The 23,895-nt window shown below is 42.7% G+C and overlaps 1 protein-coding gene across 1 annotated transcript in view; it reads right to left on the bottom strand.

Annotated features, from left to right (window-relative positions):
• Window positions 1-23,895, bottom strand: part of GRIA3 (glutamate receptor, ionotropic, AMPA 3) — a 148,100-nt gene that overhangs the window by 60,927 nt on the left and 63,278 nt on the right. Inside the window, exons 3-5 of the mRNA XM_010142354.1 lie at window positions 23,255-23,442; window positions 4,487-4,540; window positions 2,854-3,015 (exon numbers count right to left, since the gene is read on the bottom strand). Of these exons, the coding sequence (XP_010140656.1) occupies window positions 2,854-3,015; window positions 4,487-4,540; window positions 23,255-23,442 (404 nt within the window). The remainder of the gene's footprint in view (window positions 1-2,853; window positions 3,016-4,486; window positions 4,541-23,254; window positions 23,443-23,895) is intronic.

The following is a 23,895-nucleotide window of genomic DNA, read 5'->3' as shown; positions in this document are numbered from 1 at the left end:
GTTTCTTCACATTTCTCCTGCATTTGTGTGTTGTCTGAAAGCTCTTCCCTCCTATAACAGCTCCGGCTTTGCATATGACATCACTGGCTTTCACCAGCATTCAGCATACCCGTAATTTAGGGGTGTGTGCACAGGAGACCATTGCCACGTGGACATACTGGGAGCAACTGACTGTGCGCCGTCAGTGTGTAAGACCAGTGTACTGACCCTTTGTACTTCCACAGTGTGGAAATACCAAAGAATGACGAGAAAACGAAAAGACTGTAAGGGGTATCTGCACGTACTGGTGTGCCTGCCCTTGTTTTCCCTGTCTGTGTGACAGCACAGAGCTCCCAGCTCACCAGGTCCTTATGCTGGAGTTGGTGCCAGAAGATCTGCTGCCCATGCATGGACTAGAAAGGTGGAAATCCAGGTTCAACGGCATGTTCAGCTACTCTCTTTGTGGATAAAACTTACTAAATTCAGATGAAGTTAATTCTGTCCTGCAGGGCATTCCTTAAAAATGCGTATTATCTTACTGCAAGCTCTTCGGTTTGATATAAATTAAAAATCTGAAATCTGCACAGAATGAGGCATGTCTCCATGTGCAGATCAAGAGAATTGTATCTGATAGAGAAGAGAGCGAAGGTAGGACTGTGCAGGGGTTACAAAGCAGCCATCCTTACCGAGTTTTAAATGACAGCTGTTTATAAACTCTTAGTGGGTGCTTGTGGGGTGGCTCCTGCTCTGACTGTATCGAGGTACAGGCTCTCTTTTGATCCCGCCCACCTTTACCTCTTCCTGTGGTGCTTTGCAGTGATCGCCCTCTCCTCTTTTAATAAGTTAACAAAGGTTATACATCACGCGCCGCACAACAATACAGAATCAGACAGTAATTTTAAGGTATTTGTTCTTGTATTTAAAGAATTTTGCCATAGCTGTCCGATCTAGCACTACATAGAACTTACACACTGACAATTTTTTCAGCAGACTGTGTCAATTGTCAGGAACCTTAATGCAGTCCCTTCCAAGTCATGCCAAGAGAGCTATCTAATTTTCTACTTTATTTGAATTCTACTTATAAATGCATGAGCATGCAAAGAGAAAAAAGAGAGTGAGAGAGAAGGGAAAGGCTGATAAAAGACAGAATAAATTAAACATCAGGGCTTTAATCTCTAGGCAATTTTATTTCCTAATCAAAAATATTGTACATCAATTTTTTAAGTATGCTTTTTGTCTGATTGACAAATACCGTGCACATTTCTATAATGAGCAGTACATTTGTGGAAAGGTAATGTAATCTTTGTGTTTGTACCATATACTTAAGATTCTTTTTTAAGGCTGGAGAATAATTTTTCCCTCCAGGTAAAATGCTTTCAAGTAGAATAAAATTTTCCCAGGTTAGCTTTCTGTATTTCAGAGCTTAAGATTAGTACGATACCTATCTTCACTTCTGCATCACTGCTAGGAAGCTTTAGAAAGCAGGTCTAGGTCCTAATCCCCAGGGAACAAGACCCTAACCCGAGTTTTCTGGGCCTCTTTTTGCCTTTCCCTGCTTCCTCTGAAATGCCAGCAAGGCTGTCGGATAGTGTGGGATTAAGATGATTTTCTTTCCCCACAGAAATCACATGATCCCAGGGATGGAAAAGTATGTCTCCAAACGGTCCTGGCTGCCAGGCAGCAGAACCTCATAAATGGTTCCTATGCCGTCTGTAGTCCAACACAAACAGCACCACCACCAGTCTACGCTGGTATCCCCCCATGCGCTGGACTGGACTAGACTTTTCCTTCCTTGATGGTATTTTATGCTTCCTTGAATTTTGTCTCACTAATACCAAGACATTCCTCCAGTTTATCGGAGTAATTTTGAAGTCCACATTTGTTCATCAATTTGCAGGTGTCCCTCCCAAATCAAGCAGGAAAGACGTGAACTGTTTCATCACGGCTGTGGTTCTTAGGTAGGTTTGGCTTCCCTGAGACAGTATATGTGATGTGAAGGATGGGAGTCCCGAGGGTGACAGAATCTAAGGCCCTCTCATCCACCACCAGTCCTAGGTTTTATTCCCTTATGCGTACTGATGAAAAAGAACAGGTCTCACCAAAAAAGAAAAAGAAAGAAGGAACATAACAGGAATATTAATAATATGCAGTAGTCCTAGAAGATTTTATGACTTCCATCTCTGGACAGGGTATCCTTGATGCACTCCTAGATTGGACAGTGAATACCAACCCCCTTTACTATAGAAATACTGAGGCAGAAAAAATTCCAGGGAAGTTATCAGCAGGTTGCCAATCTCCAAATAACAGCAGTCTTTAGTTCACCCAATCTACAGTACTCTGAGCAAACCTGGGACTTTCATTCAAAAAAATTTGGAAAATGTCATTAGTTGCAGATATAATATCCAGTTTAAGTAAAGGACAATGGTCCAAAATGCAGGGTTAGATTATGAGAGCAACTGTCAGCAGTGACTAGGAGGCGGCAGCGGCTCTTTGGTGAACGTACAGTTCCTTATTTTGCAAGTTAAATCCACTATTAGTGTTAAAACAGACTAGTGACCCACTGTTTGCATCCAAAAAACCTAAAACTAGCCTCCACACCCACCCCAAGACTAACTCAAAAACTTCAAGTTATCCACTCCACAATCACAGGATTTACAAGAGTAAGCCTTTGCCTCTGAGGAACTCCCACCATGGTGGTCACTAACAGCCTCTGCCTCTTTCTCTCTTCTGGAAGGGCTGTGAATGTCACAATAAATTCTGATCAGGGATCTGTATCACACACTTGTATCAAATCAACCCACTTGGGGTTAAACCCCCTCGGTAATTGCTAAAGAACTCATGTAGTCTCCAGCACAGTCAAGGTAAAATAAATACCTTCAATGGTGAGTTTTTGGCTTCTGGGAATTCCCTTTCATCGAGCCTCACCCAGCGCTGCAGAAACTGTTGAACCATTGGGTTTTCATTATTAACAATCTGAAACCCAGTAATGTTGGCGCCTCCGTGCATTACTCGCTCCAGAACAATGTCTGTGAAACCCTGGGAGAACACAAGACAAGAATCATTGCCATCCAAAGTCCCTTTTCTTCGGCTCAGTGTTACCTGCCGCAAGCAGAGCATGGAAGGAATGGGTTAATTTCCCTCTTGTTAGCTGAAAATATTCTACCAGGGAGACAATTACTGTCCCAGCTGGGATTGTGATAGCAGCATAGAATATAATTTAAAAGTCTTCTTGTTCAGACCTTTGCTGTAGAAAACTCCCCGGTTGTGTTGCGGCAACGTGGTACGTAATATTCACAGGTCAGAAAGAAAACAGTGGGGGAACCTGAAGTACTATTTCCTCTTTTCTCCTCAACGCAGTGAAAACTGGTCAAAGATCTCAACCCCACTTGTAGAGCAAAGCGTGCACAAAGAGTCAGTGTGTAACACCCGTGCTGTTGTGTGGCGGCAGACCCCGCACCTCCCTGCTAGGCAGCTCTGTCACAGCACTCCCCAACATCTCACTTGCGAGCAGAACGGCGTGATGCTCTCCCACCCTGTTGTTATTTATACCTGAGGCAGTAAATTGGTGTCTTTTTGATTAGTGTGACTTGATTGCAGTCATGTTTATCTGAATGTCAATGGTTACAAGGGCTAAAAGATAACCCAGAATAAGAACCCTGGTGTTTTCTGTGCACATGCTAATCAGTGAGATCATGACGGGTTCTTATAATGCAAAATGACAAATCTTAAAGTCATACAGTACTTACACTAAATAAGGATATTTCAAAATTTGTCATTTCTGCTTAATCACACCTAAACATGGATACAGAGAATCTTGCACTATGTGGGATTGCTAACTTGAAAGTGGGAGTTTTGGAAAAACATTTTTCCGCTCACAGTAGACACAGAACCCCAAAATTAGTCTTGTTGCACGATCAATTACAATATAACACTTTTTTCTAAGGGACTCTAGCAGATGGTGTTTCAAAGGCAGCATAAACATCCCTGAAACTCAATTTTAGAATCTAGAAGAAGCTCTAACACAGATAAAAATGTATTGTCTTGTCCTGGTAGGTCAGCACGTACACAGGCACTACCCTACACTCTGAAACACAAAAGGACAGCTAAACAGCCCCACTGGTTTGCTTGATGGAATTGTTCTAATTTCCAGCTTTTTACCCCTTATTTTATACATAAATATGCTACAATTATTTTTCTCAAAGTACTTAAATTTCAAATGATAACCGTACTCATCTGTGTAACAACTGTCTTATTTATGAGGCTATGAATCAGTGGTAAACATGTAATTAAATTATTATTTTAAAATTAGTAGAGGATATGAGCTTCTTAGACAAAAGAAAGACCATAATAGAGTACCAATTATTATAACATACCAGTTCTAGTGCTCACTGAAGTAATTTCTCTCATCCATGCACTTCCTCTTCGGCCGATTAAAGCTACCACAACCTGAACAGAACATACTACCTTCTAAACCCCAGCTATACTTGTAATGAAGAAAAGATCTTACCAGGTTAGCTAACATGTAGTGATAGCCTCTAGAATGTTTGCCGAGGATTACAACCTGTGTGAAGAAAAAAAATTCATATTATTCAGCTGTCAGAGGATGACTCCGGTGGAAAGCACCAGAGAATGAACATTTTGGTGATCCTCTGTGCCCAGTCCACAGGCAGCACTGGTGTTACAGACCCGCGTGGCTTTACAGGCACGATGCAGTCCGTTGGGTTTTTAAAATACACAGGCAGAGTACAAAGAAGAGTAGCCGAGCCCTGCGAGAAGACTCCACGTGCAGAGATGACCTTACCTGGCAATCTCACCCTTGCGATCACGGTGTCTCCCCTGCTGAGATTAAATGTAGTTGTCGGTTCGAGTGTTTCTGCTCTGAAATGAGGTAACACCATATCTACCCGTTGAGTAAACTCCTGTTTACTTTGTTGTTTGTGGAGCGTGTGAGAGGCGGGTGACACAGCCCAGCCGCCCGCTGTGTTTATTAAACTGTACCAGCACAAGCTGGGCTCTGCAGGCTCCAGGTCGGACAGCGGTTTCTTGCCATGAGAACCCTTGCCAAGCCTTGTCATATATGAATGCGTAAAGTTAAATTCCTGAAGTTACAAGCAGTGACCTTCACTGCCTTATGACAGCTTTCAAAGGGCCTGAAAACTTGTCGCTTCCAGCGCAGCTAAATGGACACATCTGACCTCATGTGTTTCACCAAAATGATACTAATGATGATGTTGCACATTCCACTAAACCAACCTCTCCTGCCCTCCCTGACCCCGCTTGGACATCTCTCTGTACAAACGGAGTCATTAAATGGAATTGCTAAGAGACAATAAAGCAGCAGGACGAACTGAGCAGTTGGGTTCTGGGAGGGTACCAGGGAGGAGTGGGGGCAGCACTGTCTGGCCAGCCTGAATGCTGCCATCCCACGTGCTGCTTCCCACTCCAGCAGTACTGTGCTTTTGCAGAAAGGAGGAAAAACCACAGTTCCCATGGCCGTGTGGCTGGCTGCTGGCTCACCAGCAATAACCCTTGGGCAAGATTATGCCACTGCACCGAGCACCACTTCCCTGCCTTCAGGCTATCACCTCAGTAACGCCCATCCAGCCACCAGGTGGAACAGAGCCCAGCAGTAAGGATTTAATTAATAATTGTGGTGTTTATGTGTTGGTCGGGACAGAATCCAACTCACCCAGACTTGCCGAGTTAAACTAACAGAAGTTAAACAGAGCAAACGTAACGCTGGTGATACACCACGGTGTACCACTGACGGTACACCCTGTGAGCAGCACGAGTGCCCAGCTGACGCTTTTCGATGGAGAATCATCTGCAAATCTATACATACCATACCAACACACTCCTCCATGGGCACCGATAAATGCTCCAAATGCCACGCTCCAAAAGAGATCTTTTCAACATGACCACTTACGTCTTCGCTAAAAACAGATGACATTTGAGTCATTGACTTTAGATATATACTGCTGAGCCTGTTAATGTTCTCGGTTAAATTATTAAGTTCCCAATTGCCACTTTGGGTTGTCTTGCCCTTAATACATGCCATTTCTTTTAAAACCACGTTTAATTCTGGAGGAATTTGCATATTTCCAGCAGTCTGAAAATAATTTGCTGTTCAGGTCCTCTTGAGAACTGTATGTACACTCTGTCAGTAGAAAGCATCTGCTTTCCTACACTCCCATTTGTTTTCTACGGCAATGTGCAGGCTGCCTTCAGATCATCTGGTGCGCATGCTATTTGCATACTGAGTTCTCTGTATGTTTTAATTTCACCTTAAAGGCAATGCTTTACTTCCAAAAGGTTAGAGACAAAGAACTTATTTAACACTACCACCACTCTCTGTCGTTTTAACCTTAATAACAAGCTTTTACATTGCTATCCACAAAAATACCACAGATGAAGTCAGAAGCTCTAAGAAAAACATACCAGAGCTGCTACAGTCATCAGGAGCAATAGTGCAAAATGGAAATGTAGGACTCATTAGCATAGATCAGACTCAACTTCCATCTCATCTCATGTCATGTCTCCAAAATGACCAGAAATAATTCTGTTTAGCCTCTGAGAGAGGTCGAACATACTACAGTCAAACTTTAATTCATAAAGCATCTTTCAGAAGTCACCTGCCAGTATTTCTATTCACACAATGAATCGTGTTAGTTCATAATTATTTAACTGGATCTTAATAACATTTTAAAATTCACAATACACGCCGTGCCAAACCTTAACAAGCAGAACTCTCCTCCTCCCTCACCTTCCACCCTCTACCAACTAACTGTCCAGCATCTTGAATGGAGCTGCTGGATTAGTGAGCCCAGCAGAAACAATCACAGATATCAGTGTTACCCCTGGGGGAGCGAACGGATGGATAAAGCTTTTTTATGAAGTATGAAAACAGGAGTATAACCAATAAATCTCGTCAACTGCCTATATATTGTGAAGCTTATACAGAAAGTGGGATATTGAATAGTGGTGGTGAATAGAAAGCCAGGATTACAGGACAAGGATTTCACAGAGCTACATGTCTCTGCTAAGTTTCACTTCTGCGACTTAATATTGCTTTCACCTTGACTGAAAGAAAAGCTTATAAGATTTTATACTGAACAAAGGAGAAGGGAAAAAAATGGCTGGAAACTACCATGAATAATTCAGATGTCTGATCCCATGTAATTCTTGCCTTGTAGATAAAAAGATCATAATGTCAGGTTTGATACAGAATCAAGTACAGTTTGTGTTTTTAATTAACTCTTCAGATATTTCCAATCAATTAAAAGACAATCTAGAGGGAACACAATTAAAATGTATCTGGTTTTAAAATAGAAGTCAAATCTGCTGGCCAGCACTACGCTTACTGGAAGTACAGACCTATATGCCAGATTTGAGAAATAAAGTCGGCTTTGCCAATTTTAGCTCTTCATTTGCCTGGGGAAGTTATTTTTTGAAAGAGAGCATAGAGACAACTTGGTTTCCACCGCATCAGTCATCACGGTAATAAATAGGCAACTACACTTTTTTGTTTTAGCTTCTATACTCTTACAGTTTTGGTGGATAGATTAGAGAGATTAACTGGCTGATATTAAATTGACATGCAGCATCGGGATATTTCTAAAGCATTAATGATGATTCTCTCATAATGAAGTTCAACAACCAAGAGGAAGGACAGTGAAAAGGAAGCAAAATAACTTTAAGACTAAACCTACAACTACTCCTGTACCTTTCGACTTATTCCCTACTCAAATTCCCTACAACCACAGATAGCTCCTGGTCTAGAACACGCATCTGGGTTTTTTGGTCATGAAAATTAAACACCGGAGTTGAGGGTGAAGGGAACGTAATGAGGAGACTGGTGAACTCTTAGATGAAAGTCAAGGCAGGGAAGCCGCTTTGAACAGCAGTGATGGAGACAGATCTGGAGGTTTTGCTGCAGTAGTTCCCCAAGGACTTGATGAGGAACTAGAATGGTAAGAATAGAGCATGTCGGTGAACAGTGGTAACAGACCAGAGGCAAGGTTAACGAAAGACAAGACTCCGTGGTCTCAAAAGAAATCAAGCCATGGCAGAATAGTGCAAGTTTGGTAGGTGGGATGGAGCAGTCGCATTTTGTCTTTTAAAATACCAGTGGTTTGTCTCTGGAAAGACAGTTTTTCTTTTATAGGTGGAGGAAATGGCAGAACAGGAGAGGCTGGCAGGGGCCTCAAGAGATTGCCTATTCCAACCCCCTAGCTCAAAGCAGGGGCAGCACAGTAGGCTGCTCCAGACTGTGTCCAGTCAGGTGTTGAATATTCCCCAAAGACAGAGATTCCAGAAGCTCTCTGGGCAGCCTGTTTCAGGGCCTGGCCATGCTCACAGTAAAAATTATTTTTCTTATGTTTAATCAGAATTTCTGCATTTCAGCTTGTGCCCTTGCCTCCTGTCTTGTCACTAGGTACTGCTGAGACTCTGAAACTCAGTGAGACTCTCCAAGAAGAGGGTGGCTCCATCTTCTTCATTCCTTCCCATCAGGTATTTGCAGACATTATTAACGTCTCCGCTGAGCTTTCTCCTCTCCAGGCTTTGCAAACGAAGTTCTCTCAGCCTTTCCTTGTACGTCAGATGCTCCAGTCCCTTAACCATTGTAGGAGCCCTTCACTGGACTTGCTTCAGGATGTCCATGTCTTTCCTATACTAGTGAACCTCAGAACTAGTGAATGGCACACGGCAATTCAGACGCAGCCTCACCAGTGCCGAGCAGAGCACAAAGATCACCTCTACCCATGCTACTCCCATGCAGTCCAGGCTGCTGTTGGCTTCCTTTGCTGTGCTAGTACAGTGCTGGCTTGTGCTCAACTTGCCTGCCAGGACCCCAGGATCCTTCTCTGCAGAGCTGCTTTCCAGCCAGGAACCATCTACCCAGTCTCTACTGGTGCATGGGTTCCTTCTTCCCCAGGCGCAGGGCTTTGCACTTCCCGTGGTTGAACTTTATGAGGTTCCTCTCTGTCCGCTTCACCAGCCTTTCAAAGCATTGCATCAAACGCTCCTCCTAATTCGGTATCATCTGCAAACTTGCTGAGAGCGCACTCCATCCCATAACATTCAGATCTTTAATAGAGAGGTTAAACAGTATTAGCCCCAGCGCCCTTAGGGTACTCCAAACAGTAACTAGCCTCCAGCTGACTTCTGTGTTGCTGATCGCAACCCTCTAAGCTCAGAAGTTCAGTCACTTTTAAATCCACCTTACTGCCTCTGTGGGCTTTGATTTTAAAGAGTCACTGAAAAATACAAGCTAAGGGAATATGCTTGCAATTTTACCGAGGGAAGTAGCTGTCACAATTTTGGCAGCAGTGAAAAGAAAACTACCATGTCCAATTAATACCTGTTTGGAGCTCGTCTTCCCTTCATTTGAATCCACGGCCATCTGGTCAGCTTAATCTGTTTAACTGAAGTTATTTATCATCCTTTATTTACAAATGAAAAAAGGAAAGAAAAAAATATATACAAAAGTACAGACAATCTCATCTTCAGCTCAAAACCCTGACATTTTCTGAGTCTATTAGATCTTCCCATAACATAAAACACCGATGCTGACAGGCAGTATTGCCACAAAGAAGGGCTAAAGATTTTTACTTCGCTTTTCATACCTGACAAGTGGCAGAAATATGCCACTTAAATGGAATGACAGGCAGAGATTTGACCTGCTGTAATGTGTCTTTCCAGTTCGACCATTATCTGGGAACAATGAAGCAGTTTAACTCTAGAACTCTCCTTTTCCAGGTTTTAAAAAGACAGCATGAGAACTGAGATTTCCTATAAGCTCAGACTGAAGAAGGATTTTGTTGTCTTTGTTGAGGTTATTCATGTAATAATTTGAGTTCCACTTTTGCAAAAAGACCACATTTAACTTCACCCAGTTCTCCTGATTATTAAGTATAGGTCTAAGTTTCTGAGGACAAGAGAGATTAGCTACCTCCAGTTGGGCAGTAACGTGCCTTTATACCTTGCTACAGAAATACAGTCATGACACCTTTGCCTTCAAAGCAGCGTGCGAATGCCAGAAGTGATGGTATGGTTCTTCCTCCTCAGCAGCAAACAAGCAAAACAGATAAATGGACTCGGGTCTAAAAAAATGTCAACAGCATCGTCAGGATCAGTTATCAGTGTTGACTGCACTTTGTGGGAACAGCACGAATGTCAAGCACAGCAACAACTGTCTGGCAATACTAAGCAGGAGCACACCGCCTTCTCTCTTGCATATCAGGTCAGGTATTTTCCAGTTTCTATCCCTATTGATAGCCCTTCTGTTCTGAGCAACTTAAAGCTTATCTCAAATCTGAGCAGCTTCTATCTGAAACTGGATTGAATGATTGAAAAATTGTGCTCTGTGATGCAGCAGCCTATCGGACCTGTGGCACTGGCTAATCTGGTCCTCAGGACACACCTAAGAAAGGAGAGGAACAGAGTATCAAGGTGACAATACAATTAGCTCAATAAAAGCTGAAATCAAGGCCCCCAAAGTTCCTTTTAGTATGTTAGCAAGGACGTTTAACTCATCTTGAGTGGCATCTACAACATCCTGCATCTCAGATCTGCTTCTTCCACTGAAGAAAAGGAGAAACTGAAGAAGCCCTTCAGCTGGAATAAAGTCCTCTCTGGCCTCCCCTTCCACTCCTGTAGACCCTTGCTCCTGGGAGGCGTGTTTGTTACCCCTGGGGCTTGCAGCTGCTGCACTTCATTTCTGTGGGGTCAGCGCCCTGTTCACAGCAATGAAGTTACCTTCTACAGTGAGCAAAGGTGCAACAGCATCTGACAGCCATACATAATCATTCCTCTCTATGCTTACTTGGCACAGGCCACCTCTTGTCATGCAAATTTTCCAGCTAGGAGTAAGAAAATTGGAGGAGAACAGAAAATAAAAGCTCTCCTGAAATGTGAATGGGATTTTCCTCATCTAACCAGATGCCACAGTGAAAATAAGATCCCTTGTAACCTCAGTAGATCCATTTTACGGTAAGTTTGCAGAGCCTACTCCTGGTTTCAACTGACACGCAGACAATGAGTGAGACCCCTTTGAGGACTATAAACACTGGACAAGGCTCAATCTTACCTCAGCAAACTTACAAAAAAATATCTTTTTTTGGTGTCGTGATTTTGTCTCTTTCTATCACACCAACACCACCAGCACCAATATCAGGGGTTCCAAAGGAGCCCAATCCTGTGGTGGCAACAGATACATCACAGCTAGTGGTGGTCTGTCACAGCCAAACAAGTGAGACTTGTCCTGCCTTTAATTCCACCGAAATAAAGCCATTTCCATACGCGGTAGAAGCGGCTTCCCTATACAAAGGGTCAAAACCTCATGATCGTAATTGCAGTGCAGACCCCAGGAAGGTGATTTATTTCTTCACTTAGTATTAATGGGATGGGAATCTGGTCGCCAGGGATTGTGATGCTGTAAAATATGCAGTAAACAATTATTTCATTGATATGGAGAATGAGTACTATATTAAATTTGAGTTAAATATTAAATGAAGAATGTATTAAATGGTAAGACGAATATTCCACACACGTATTATTTGTTGCAGATAAAAATAACTGCATATAAAATTGAGATTAATTCATCCACCATTTCAGAGGCTTCATGTCCTTCAGGGAATGTCACAAGTCCATATACAGTCCCAACTGCTGGATTTTGTACTTTTGTGCAGTGCATGGACCAAAGAATTTTACTTCCATGCAACTGCCACGTTACACATTTGCGACGACACCTCATAACCAAAATCCTACCCTCCTCTACAGCACAGTATCAAGATCATTTGTTTGGGCTTATAAAATATTTTTCAAACTGCTTTTGGCTCTTCTGCAATGCAAACCTCATGGGAGATAATAACCTAGAGATGAGAAATCTCCTAGAAGAAGCGGACAGAATTTCGCATGGTGGCAGCAGGTGCCTCTGAAGCATTTTATTATTTTTCCCCCTCTGGTCCCTTCGTATTCCCTTTGCTCCCTGGCATCTCTCCTTCATGACAGTCACATCAAGAGTGAAATTTTACTTTTAGGCCATCTCCGGATAGATGATGGTTGTGCATGTTAGTCCTTGGAGGATAATTAAACGTGAGATCAGAAAGCTGTATTGTACTTCGTTCTCCCTCCATATGGTTAAACTTTTCCCATAACTAATCTGACATTAACTGATTGAAGATTGTGTAATGGAATACACATTTAATTTGTGCATAAAAGGTCAGAAATTACTTAGGAAAAAAATTACAAACTGCAACACAGTTACAGTTGCACATCTGGGGGCATGATACTTTCTCCTAACTCCTTCCAGTGTGATGCAAAGTTTTCTGTGCCCTGAAACAATTTTCCTAAATTCATTTTCCTTGATCTGAATTATTAATATTGTCAGATTAACTAATCTGTTGGCACAGTTACTGTTAAAGGACATATTCCACTGGAAAACACCAGACCCTGGAGGACACTGAGATGAAGGGTGTAACGATCCCTTCACCATCACAATTATTTACTCTTTAAGCCAAATAAAATTCACTGAATAAACTTCTTTATATCAAAATCTTTTCTTTGTTTAGGCAGATGAGAACTCTGTTATATCTCTCAGGACTGCAGCTCTTTTCACAAGTCATGTCCTTCAGTACAAAGACCTTCACATCAAAATCAATCTAAAGTTAAACTACCCTTCATCACTTGAAGCTATTTCACTGAAAACAGATACAGGGGATTGTGACGATCATAACAAAAATTCTTCGCAGCTTATGAAAGGGATACTCAAAATTGCTGAGACCTTTGCCCCTTATTTTGCCAAGATATTCTCAAGAGGAGATACTTGTTCCCAGAGAGCTTCCTTGAAGAGATGTGTTGTAGAAATTTTTAATTAGTGAATTTTTTTAGCTAATTTTTGCAGTTGTATTTACAGGAAGTAAATGAGTTGAGTATGTCATTTTAGGAAGGAGATCAAGTCTTAATTGTCTACACAGTGCTAGTATATTCTTTGAGAAATATCCTCCCTTGAAAAATATTCATAATGGAGTGATTTTACCTCCAAGGTAATTTCACAGAGGTTCTACTACTTTCTCAATCCTATGTGAAATATTAAGTTCAAAACTCAACTGAAATTTCACACAGAGGCTTCAGATCTCACAGAAAACAACTGAAAACCAAACGTGTACAGGAAATTTCAAATCACAATAAGCTTTCTGTGCGTTAACTCTACGCTGACAACCCATGCTATGGTACTTTCCTCAATGGTTTTCATCTTCTAGATCTGCTGGTTCAGTGCTCTGCCTTCCTCCCTCTTTCCTGTCTATAAGCCTTCTCGGGTCAGACACTACCAGAAGGTCAGCAACTATGACATCAAGGGTTATGTTCTCTGATCTAACGCAAATTTTTGGTATGAATTCCAAAAATTACTCTGGTCTGAAGCTTTTTGATGCACTGTTGTCACCAAAGCTTGAATAACTTTTTCGAGAACAACTGATTTGGTAGCGTATTTGGAACTCTGCAGCTTGTGTTTCTCTGCGTGGATCTTCCAAAGACTCCAGGGAAACAGAAATTCGTATTAGCTGAGAGGAAAGGTACACAGAGAAAGATCCTTGCTGCATTCTGCCTTTCTACTGCTTCTGATAAATTCTGAAATACTCATCTATCTTGCATCTTGCTCCATCACAGGTGTCACGGATGAGTGACAGTCAAGGTCCCGTGGAAATAAATCTGCTGCTGCTTAAGTCTCAGTTCACCAACTCCAAGAAGAGACAGGAGGTTTTGCTAACCTGAGAGTGAATTGGTACCGCTGCTATCTCTGCTTGGGTACTCTAGGGAGCCCAGGATTTTATGTTAACTGCTCAGATGGGTAAACTTCTCTATAACCATCACATGCTTTTCACTGACACACAACCACCTTTCCAAAAGACACCAGGATTTCTTAGTCAATTCTTAGCTCGCATTGTGCACCTGGCTGTTCTGCTGGAGCTGACTGCCCTTCCCTAGCAACAGTCATGGTTCAACTTTCTTCCATTGCAATGCAACCAGCTCCTATCCCACGTAACATGGTCCCATCGCAATAACATCCTCATTTCTAACCTCACATACGTTCTTGCTACTTAGGCCACCTCCTTGCGTCTCGGCAGTTGTGGATGCACTCAGTGTAGACCTATGAGTCCACATCAGGAATATCAAAATGAGCGCTATCAAAACCAACTTCTGGACTAGCATCCTTTGCCAAGTCTCACCACACCCAAAGTCACTTTCACAAAGACTACTAATAATAGTAAATGTACAGTTACTCTTAGTTTCCCAAACCTTCTGCAGGGATCACAGATGCTTCAGCACAGTTGTACAGTTTGAAGGCAGAGCCGCATCATTAACAAGCAGTTCTGTAGCGACCTTCGCGCTGTGCACCCAGTCCCCGCGGCACAAGGAGGTGGTATCTAACCATCCCTTTTGGCTTTCATAACTGTGAAACTGTACGATGAGCATTCTTCGGAGCACACTCTTGCCATCACGGACTAACATTCACAATGCTCATTTCTTCTCATTTCCCACGGGTAAATGAAACTCCTTCAGTCTTAGCTGCTCAAAATATAAAAGGATGTACATCCATTGGGGGAAGAGAGGAAGAAATTAGGTAAACTGAGGCCCACAGTTTTTATTTTAAAAATACAGAAATTTCTCATTTTCCCCACACCTCCCACTAGCATGTCAGAGTAAAATCCCAGAATTGTTCCCCAGAATTGAACAACAGTCCTTGGAAACAGGACTCTGCTTATATAAACCATTACCGCATGTCAGGATCACTTCAAACTATTATTTGGATATAACCCAGAAGTGTCGCAGTAATTCAGTCCCCATGCTCACATGAGAATCTTTTGGAAGGGTTTTGTACCGCAGAGCTCTGCCTTCGAGCAGACCAAAAAATACTGAATAGTAGCCATTCTTTTTTTTTTTTCTTTTGAGCATTTCCTTTCCTTTATAAGTGCCTTACAAAATTAAGGGAAAAAAAATATCAGTGAAACCTTCTCTAGGAAACACAAGGTTACTTTTTTCTTATTTTTTACTATAAATGGAATTTTACTGTGACTAGAATTGCATTCAATTTGCTCTTTTCAGTGCTTTGAAGGAATCTGAAAGGTTTATTCTGTTTCACTATAAACAGCACACTGCAATATTTCCTGTATGACATGATGCATAAACCATGAACCGAAAGAGATTATGAAGAGTTAATTTATTTTTACTAGGCTTAGTCTATGCAGCAAGGGAGGCCGTTCTACTCATCTGAGGTAATAAAGTCACAGCAATATTTCTCTTTTCTGATTCTCTGCATGCATTCTCCCAGGACAGAAGATATTCCAGGTATTTTTAAGGGTCTATGTATATTGTTGGTAATTTTATTCATTACACATTTTGGAAGAACGAGCTCCCAGTAGTATATATGCCATTATACCTACACGTCTGCCCATGGTGTGACACAAATAAATTTCATGTAGTAACATGGGCTTTTTCCAAGCCTGGGAACACTACTTCCTCCAAAATTGTTAGGCAGTTTTCCATCTTTCTGGTTGAATACTGTGAGATGAGTTTGTACTTGAGGTTGAGTTGATGACTTACAAGACCTCATTCTTTATAAGTTTAGCCCAGGCTGCCCCGGTAGCTTTAGTCTGCTCCACAGAGGCCACCGGAATTGCACTGGTATGGAGGTGGGATAAGAGATCAGCATCATGTACGAACGTGTCATTACGAGCAGTGAGTGACTTCCACTGGGATGGTACTTTGCCATATTATGGCCTGATCCAAACACATCGGTGGTCCAGAGCAAATGCCCCAATGCACCATAGCTCTGGATGATACCTAGGGACCTCATATTTAGGGACCATCCCCTGAAAGACTGAAGCCCTCAGGTGCTAGTGTCTTATATACCGCACCACAAGTGTCTGAGCAAAAAAAGCCCAGTGGGGTGATTCCCACTCCAAAAATCTTGCTATTTGAACTGCAGAGTAACAGTGCCCTAAGAGATGCACTTGGGAACATCACGGTGCGTGAGGGGCCCGGAAAAGCACCACTGACTCTCTTCCTCCCCAGATACGTGATTCATATTGCACCAGAGCCATTAATTCTGGCTTAGTCGGCTGTGAAAAAAAGACATACGCTCTTGTGTGGTTTTTCTCTTACTGAGTTAGGACTTCTTCCCCTGTAAATGAACTTATGAGACACCAGAACTATCATGCTGTCTCTGGTGATGTACAACGCCTGTTTGCACAGTGGTATTGTGCTATTACTATTCATTTTGATAGCGTGTTTCCTTCCTCTCCCTGCAGTTGGTTCATCTGAATTGTTGCCAAGATGGTTGCCTTGGAAACTAATTAAGGAAAGCCTTTGGTTAAAAGCAGAGTTTCAAGCATTAAACTATTTGAGAGACAGATGCAGAAATTAAGGTAATGTCTGCTAAGATGAAAGGGTTTATCCTTTATATGGAGAAGAAAGAACCACATTAAATGCACGGACTGTAACAAAGCAACTTCTATACGACACCGAGTTTTAAAACCTGGAAGGGATGTGTGGGTAGGGATTTTTAAATCAGCCAGGGGCTTAGAAGAGGTGACAGAGATTCCCAGAGCTATTAGGCATGGGAAGAGGGACAAATACCGTGAGATAAAAAACTGAGATCACATGTTGATCAAGTTCTAGCCGCTCTCCTTTCCTCACATCCTCTGTATCTTTAAAAGCCTTCTTGTGAAGGTTGGTTTTGAAAAGTACCAGTGCAGCTAACGAAGACCAGAACCTCTCCCCACAGTCCAGGTATAGGACGAGACGCTTCAGTGTGCATCCAACGTACATCAAATGCAGGCGTGAGAGGCTATCGCTAACAGCCCTCAGGCTCAACTTTTCAGCTGAGACGGTCAACAAGGGTAACAACCACTAGCGCCAGCTGCAGAAGCGGCTCATAGGATGCGGGCCCAGGCTAAATCCTAAGTGGGACCCTCCGGCGGTTTCCAAAGGGCAATCACACATGCACAAATTCTGCGCTGAAAAGCTGCAAAGAAAGATGCTGCAAATTGTGCTTTTACAGCTACCTATCAACTATCAAAGCAAATACACCCTCTCTGAGCACAATGCTATAAATTCAAACACTGTCGCCCGGATAATGTCCTGGATAACGGTTGACTCTATACTTGCAGCAGCGCCACCAAGGAAAGACTCTGGTCCTCTGTCCATCTAATAGCAATGCAGAGGTTGCCATATAAACATGCCTGTAACTGCATAAAAGCATCCTATAAGTGTTGTGGTAAAAATATGCAAAATATCAAAAGCAAAATGCATGTGCGTGCATTGGTGTGGGCATTTATACCCCATGAATTATCATAAACCATAAAATGAGTAACTGCTACTATCACAAAAAAATAAAAACTCTACCGGTGACTTCAGTTCACATGCCTCTGGCATAAGAAACCAGAGTTGCTTGGCAGCGACCTTCTACATATAGCAGCTTGCACATTTACGGTGAGACGTTTTGTATTAATTATTATTATTACTGATCAGATACATTTAAAACTGTGCTTTAATGTCTTTTGAATGCTTTCAGCTTTGTGTGCCATTACCTCAGTCATTCCGCAGGATGACTAATACTCTGTTAAATTCTTGTCACTTGGAACCTGCCTTGCTTTATGAAGAGCCGATGCTGGCCTGGGAGAGACATTACTATTTACAAGATCGAAATTCTCTCCGCAGGTATGTGTGAATTGTGCTCTATGTGGGGCGGATTAACCCAAGATGTTACTTCTCTCCGCTTTAGCAATCCATCTCCGGCCCTTTGTTACGTTTTACAGCTGACGGGAGCAGGCCCTTTAAGGTAGATACTGCAGTCGCTTTTGACATATACCCATTTTTTACTCACCTTCCACTAGCTACGGTCCTGAGGGTGGCTGAGCTAAGTAATTTCCCTTCCCTCCCCGCACGCCCATATGGACCTGTGAGCTGCTGAAACTCTCTGGATGCAAAGGGCAAGAAGTGACCTTTCATTCTGCTTTAGATTCTCGTTTCAACAATACTCATGGGCACCTAATGAAAAAATGTCCTAAATTTGAAGTTTCTAGTTCACTGGAAACATAAAAACGAACAGTACCAGTTTCTGAGTGATGTTACAGAACACTGTACATACCAGATACTCTCTCAGAGCCCTAGCTGAGCCCCCTCCTCTGCTCTGCACAGCTCCATTGAGGATAAAACCGGGCTGTGACATGGCCGTGGCACCGAGTCCTGGAGAATGTGGCAGGGGCACAGTGGAGACTGTGCTCCATGCAGCGCAGGACCTTCAGAGGACACAGCATCACTGCGGTTCATAAGCACAGCAGAAGCTGAAGCTCTGCTCCTAAAAGTGTTCCACCGTGTTTATATATATTTCCAATTGCTACAGAGCAAACAAGCAAACCCACACCAGAAGTTTGTAACGTAACACATAAGCCAGGAAGCTTATATGAAAGTGTTGTTGATTTTTTTAATTACGTTTTTCCTTATTGTTATTGTTTTTAATAACTATTGGTCAACCGAATACTGCAGGTCTGTATTTATTCTTCTGACACCCCAATGTGAAAGCTGTTGTGCCGTGAGCACACTCCTCTGAGACCTGAACAGCTCTGCAGAGGGATGCCGCAGTGGTTGTGCGAAAACCTGCAGTCCATCTTCCTAATCTCAAAATTTCAGACTCAAAGGTCAGGCCATAGTCAGTGCTTGCACGGACAGAGTTCAGTCAATCAGATTATCCTTCGTAATCCTGTGGACACTTTACTTCCAGTATTCTTTGAGGGTTTGACTGTCATTGCAAAATTCTGGGGACTGCATCCTCTACCGTAATGCTGCTTCTGCTTTGTGAGATGCCTCCACTCAGTACAGACTGCCTTGGAACCTAACTTACACGACTGTGTTTGGAGATAGTGCCCTTTTGATGAAAGTATGCAGTCTATGGATTAAACGGGTCTTTTCTAAAGTTTCACCATTTTGATCCTGAATGGAGTTTCTTCCTCCTTATTTTCCCTCAGGAGATTTTCTTCTAAATGGACATAAAGCCACTCTAGTCTGAAATACAGTTTGTTATCTTGGGAATAAGAAAAACGTATTTCTTAACTCAAAAATGTGTCTCTCAATACATGGTTGAACAGGCTAAAGCTTACTCTTAGTTCTCAGAAGAAAATGTTCTGTTTATGAGAACAAAATTTTCTATCTATCTGTGAAGGAATGCTGGAATATTTTAGCATCAAGGGACAAGAAGTGTGTGGAGCTTATGAATTTTGCATGACATAAGTGATGCTATCTGTATGCTCGAGAGGCCACTAGATGATTAAATTGGATATAGTTTTGTTGTGCAAGGAGGGATATGGATCCACAAGCTCAGTGGTTATAGAACTATAGGGCAAGTGAACAAACAGATGGTAACTCACAGAGCGACTACTAATTTCTCTGCTTCCCCTTTACACTGCAGCTGAAGAGACAGGGCCAGAGGTGATTTGGGCAAGGTGTCCACCTCTAGGACACAATATGGGGCCCATCACAAGATTGTTTGGAAGGGGAATGAAACCAGATGTGCTGCAGAGTGCAGCCTGGCACAAAACAGATTACCCGGGCAGAGTAGGAGCCGAGGGGTCCTCTCTTCCCTATCTTACACATACGTACCGGTGGGGACAGCTGGGAAAGACCCTTTTCTGGACACCAGCCAGTCCTGAGAAGATAAATACTTCATATGACAGGTTTCCGATCTTGAAAACATGGGGAGATACGGGTATGCCAGATGCTAAAGGCATATGGAATACTCAAGGTCACTGACTCACACGTCTGTCCGTTGCTGGAGGAAGTTACAGAATATTCCAGCAGGACCTGAAGTCTCTGAAGAAAATCCTCATATGTGTAATTGTCTTAGACAATCCTACACTTTTCGCAGAGAGGTGCACCCTGGTTTGAACTGGTTGAAAAACATCATCAAAGGAAGAGAACTCACTGCACACGCTGACCAGCCTGATACTGGAGAGGAGGTCACTCTTATTTAATCCAAGCCCTAACGCAAAGCCATGATATGCAGTTTCTGGAGCAGAGAACTGACAAGCTTGCCGAACGTCCTGGCCAAGAGCCCAAAAGCCTGATAGCAAAGTCAGCATGTGTGCAGACTGTTTAGCGGTTTATGGTCTGTTTCTGCCATGACTTTTGTTCTTGAATAAGTCCTATTTAATCCTTTGAAATCCAGGGTCACTGGCGAATGCTGCTGTTGTGCTCTTGAAGATGAGATGGCAGGTGCCACACCTCCCCACAGGGACCGAGTAAACCCCCTCTCTGGAGGAAGGCATCACTCCCAGAAGGTGATGGGAGGACTGACCTTTGAAGATGCTCCTGAGGAGGCCAAAAAAGGGAGAGGGATGCAAAAGCAGCTGGGCTGAGGCAGTCTATGCCAACCCTCTGTGGGACACTCTTTGCCCATCAGTACTCGGCTATCACAGGTGGGAAAAAGCTTTTCAAAGCCACCTGCAGTTGTGCTGTCGGCATGATGTTAATGTGCTCAGATGCTACAGCCTCTTAGCTGAGCAGACTTTCTAGACTCCACACAAAGCTCTGATTTGACTTTCTAAACTGCAAGAAAACGCTAGATTTGAAATATGCAAATCCAGAGTTATCTTTCCCCTCAACGGTATGCTATCATCAAACACAGTTGGCTCAAAAGAAGACAACTCACCACTCCCTTGAGCAAACTGGCTGGCTAGATTTAAGTACCGCATATATTTGAGAGATTTTTAAAACTACTTTATGAGGAGATAACAAGGTAGGCAGAGGAGATGGAAGGAAAAGCCTGAACTCCGTAACTGTTCCGCCATCAACCTGGGATCCACCATTACTCACTTTCCCTTAAGCCACTGCTTTCCCGTATTAAAAAAAAACTGTGGCCAGAGGATATTTTCAGAGGCATAACTCTGGGATCTGCTTGGGCAATTCTTTGTCAAGTGAATCATCCCAGTAAAATAAATGGGACAATAAACATAAAAAAGTGCTGCATAACCGGACTCCTCTTATTAGACTGCTAAAAAGACATGATCAGTAACAGAGTATTTATCCCAGAAGACATGTTTAGTTTGCATTAGTATTTAGCTTGGTTTCCTACACAAAAAGTTCTAAAGTAATTTTTGATGCTGCAAATTCAAACAATTTTGCTCCTGAGTACCTTCAATGACAATCAGGTAGAAGCAGTCACATCACATCAACAGGGCGGCAGATATGATGTAGTTTTTACATGGGAACACGTCTGCAGGGTGGAGTGATAGTGGTCAACTGACTGGCTAAAACTGGTTGATACCGCTCTAAAATCCAACTGCAAGAGAACTTTAAGATCTTTTAGAAATATCTGAGATAATTTAGGATAAAGATTTCATGGCAATGTCACAATTTTTTGTGTAAATAGAATTCCAAAGATGGATAGCGGGCATAATACAGAAAAAGAGTCATTTACCAATACAGCGATGGGCTCTATACAACACAAGAATGACAACAGAAAGGCTCTAATGATGCAAGTACAGTAGAGTTTGGGGAAACCGGGAGGTCCCAATAGCAAATCTTTAATTACACAGATGCTAATCACATTGATAGAGAGCTGAATCAAACCCTGAATGAAATCACAGCTTCACTAGGTTTGAATTCAGAATGCCTGCAGAAAAAAAAAAAAAAAAAAAAAAAAAAAGAGTTTGTCAGGTTTTTGCTACATGGTTTGCTTGGTATACAGCTTTCATCTGAGGCACTGGAAGGGTTTGATTATTTTTCTTCTCTCATTTGCAGAACATAAGAAAAAGAGAAAACAAAATGTAAATGGAGTTGGAAAGGTGAAACAAAAGGTCTCTTCCCCAGCCTAGAGTGGGCCCAAAGAGCTATTTAAGCTTGGCTCAGGAGTGCCCTGCTGCATTATTTTCAGAGGAGCGGGCTGTGGGTATGGTGTTTTGTACCTTTTGCAAGAACATCAGCAAATGGAAGAAAAAAAAATAAAAAGGAAGTTTCTTACACTCTGTTGCATGAAATTCCCTAAAGAGAGCACTCACCACACTGACTAAAAGTGAGGAGTAAAATGCAGAGCTATCTATTAGTATCACAACCGTACTAGCTGTCAGTTAGAGACCAGTGTCAGCCTGTGCGATGCTCTCCTGAGCACATGTTCCCTCCCTGTTGCCCACTGTAACCAGCAGCTGTGGGACCTGGCTGTGACCACAGCCCTTCAGTCCCTGCAGACCGGCCCTCAGGGATACACCTCAAGGCTTGACGGGAACTGATTATTTTGAGAGCTTTGGCATTTCCTGGGGTTTGTGGCAGTGCGGTCAGTTTGCTGCTAGTTCACAATACAACATTTCTAAGAGACACACTACTGCTTCATGAAATTAAATGTTATTTTTGATCTATTCCGTATCATAAACCCACAGTTAAATTTAGGAAGTGGCAATAATCAAGAGGGTTTTTCAGTCTTAATGTAAGCAAATTCTCACATGCCTGCGAATAAACAAGCAGCATGTATTTGGTTCGATGCCAGCACCAGCTTTGCTGTGAGCTCAGGCAGCAGGGAACCGTCCTGCTTCTGCTCCCTGCTATGTCTATCTGCTACTAGCCCTCTTCGAGCTCACTGCACAGCACAGCCAGTGGCACAGGCATTCTGGGCAGCACCCTGGGATGGCCAGAAGGTATGGCCAGTCCTCCGGGGTGAAGCAAACACTGAGAAGGCCATGCAATAGCGAAACAGTCACCCAAAAGTGCATCTTCCCCAATAAGAGTGTTCAGAATTTACACTCATCGACAGCACTGGCTGTGCGGGGTAAGGGCTTTACGTAGTAAAAAGTGCTAATGAGCTTGTTTGGACTATCAGCTGAATTTTTCATTAGCAATATTTCCATTTGGGAATTCTTTAAGATGAATCAAAACTACTTTACTGGCTTTTCATTTCTTGTTTTGTGTTCCACTTAACAAACTGCACCTATCTTGCAATCCCTACAAGAAGCCCTGATGCCAGTAATGTTACTCTGGCAGCTGAGGTTTCACGTTCTTCACCTGCTTAAAAATGATTCATTATTAACATTTGGGAAGAAATACCCCAGAGACATTTCCTGGTAGGTTACGTGCAAGTGCTGCCACCAACTATAAGCATCACCGAGGCACTTTAATTTCACGAGGTAACCGGCTACTTGTTGGGACTCACAGTTTTCATTGATTTCTGGTTCTGGAAACATTACTTACGTCTGTCACAGATAGATCACGATTTCTGAAAAGCTCATACCTGCTCCAAAATGGTGTTGATTCTGTCTACTTCACAGTCAATCAAGTATCTTTTTTCTTGCCGTCTGTCCATCTCCTCTATGATTCTTCTGAACTCTTGAACATCCTTTATGCTTCCTACAGATCTGGCTGTCACTTGCCAGTTGTTCTGTACTGCTGCCTCCATAATCGCTTGAAGAATGGAAAATCCTGTAGGGGGAAGAGATAACACAACCATTTTTAAAAAGAACAAAAATAAAACCTATTTTGAATGTTTGACAAAGGGCTCACAAAAACTTGCATCACCTAAAGAGACGCAAGGCCCCTGCAAGGGCTTCATGACTTGAGAAAGCAATGCTGTGGGGACCAGTTTCTTCTTTCAGCCATGCCACTGCCGAAGCCACTGACCTCAGCAGAATTGCTTGGCGGAATATTACTGTGAGGCGTATCAGAATCTGTCCAATATATCATATTACGACCCTCTCAGGGATGTTTATGGTTGTGCTGGGGTCCGTGCCAGCTGAGAACAGGAGCCTGCAGCCATTACTTGGGCAAAAGTCCATCAGTCTGAAGAGTCGGACAGAAGGGGTAATTTGCCTGTGCAGACTGCAGCAGTGGGTCATTAACTGGCACAGGTCCAGGCACTGCACAGGAATGCCAATT

The sequence above is a fragment of the Buceros rhinoceros genome, unplaced genomic scaffold (genome assembly GCF_000710305.1).
Source record: "Buceros rhinoceros silvestris isolate BGI_N320 unplaced genomic scaffold, ASM71030v1 scaffold10468, whole genome shotgun sequence".
NCBI lineage: Eukaryota > Metazoa > Chordata > Aves > Bucerotiformes > Bucerotidae > Buceros > Buceros rhinoceros.
The sequence above is the reverse complement of the archived record's forward strand: the minus strand, read 5'-3'. Positions and strand labels throughout refer to the sequence as shown.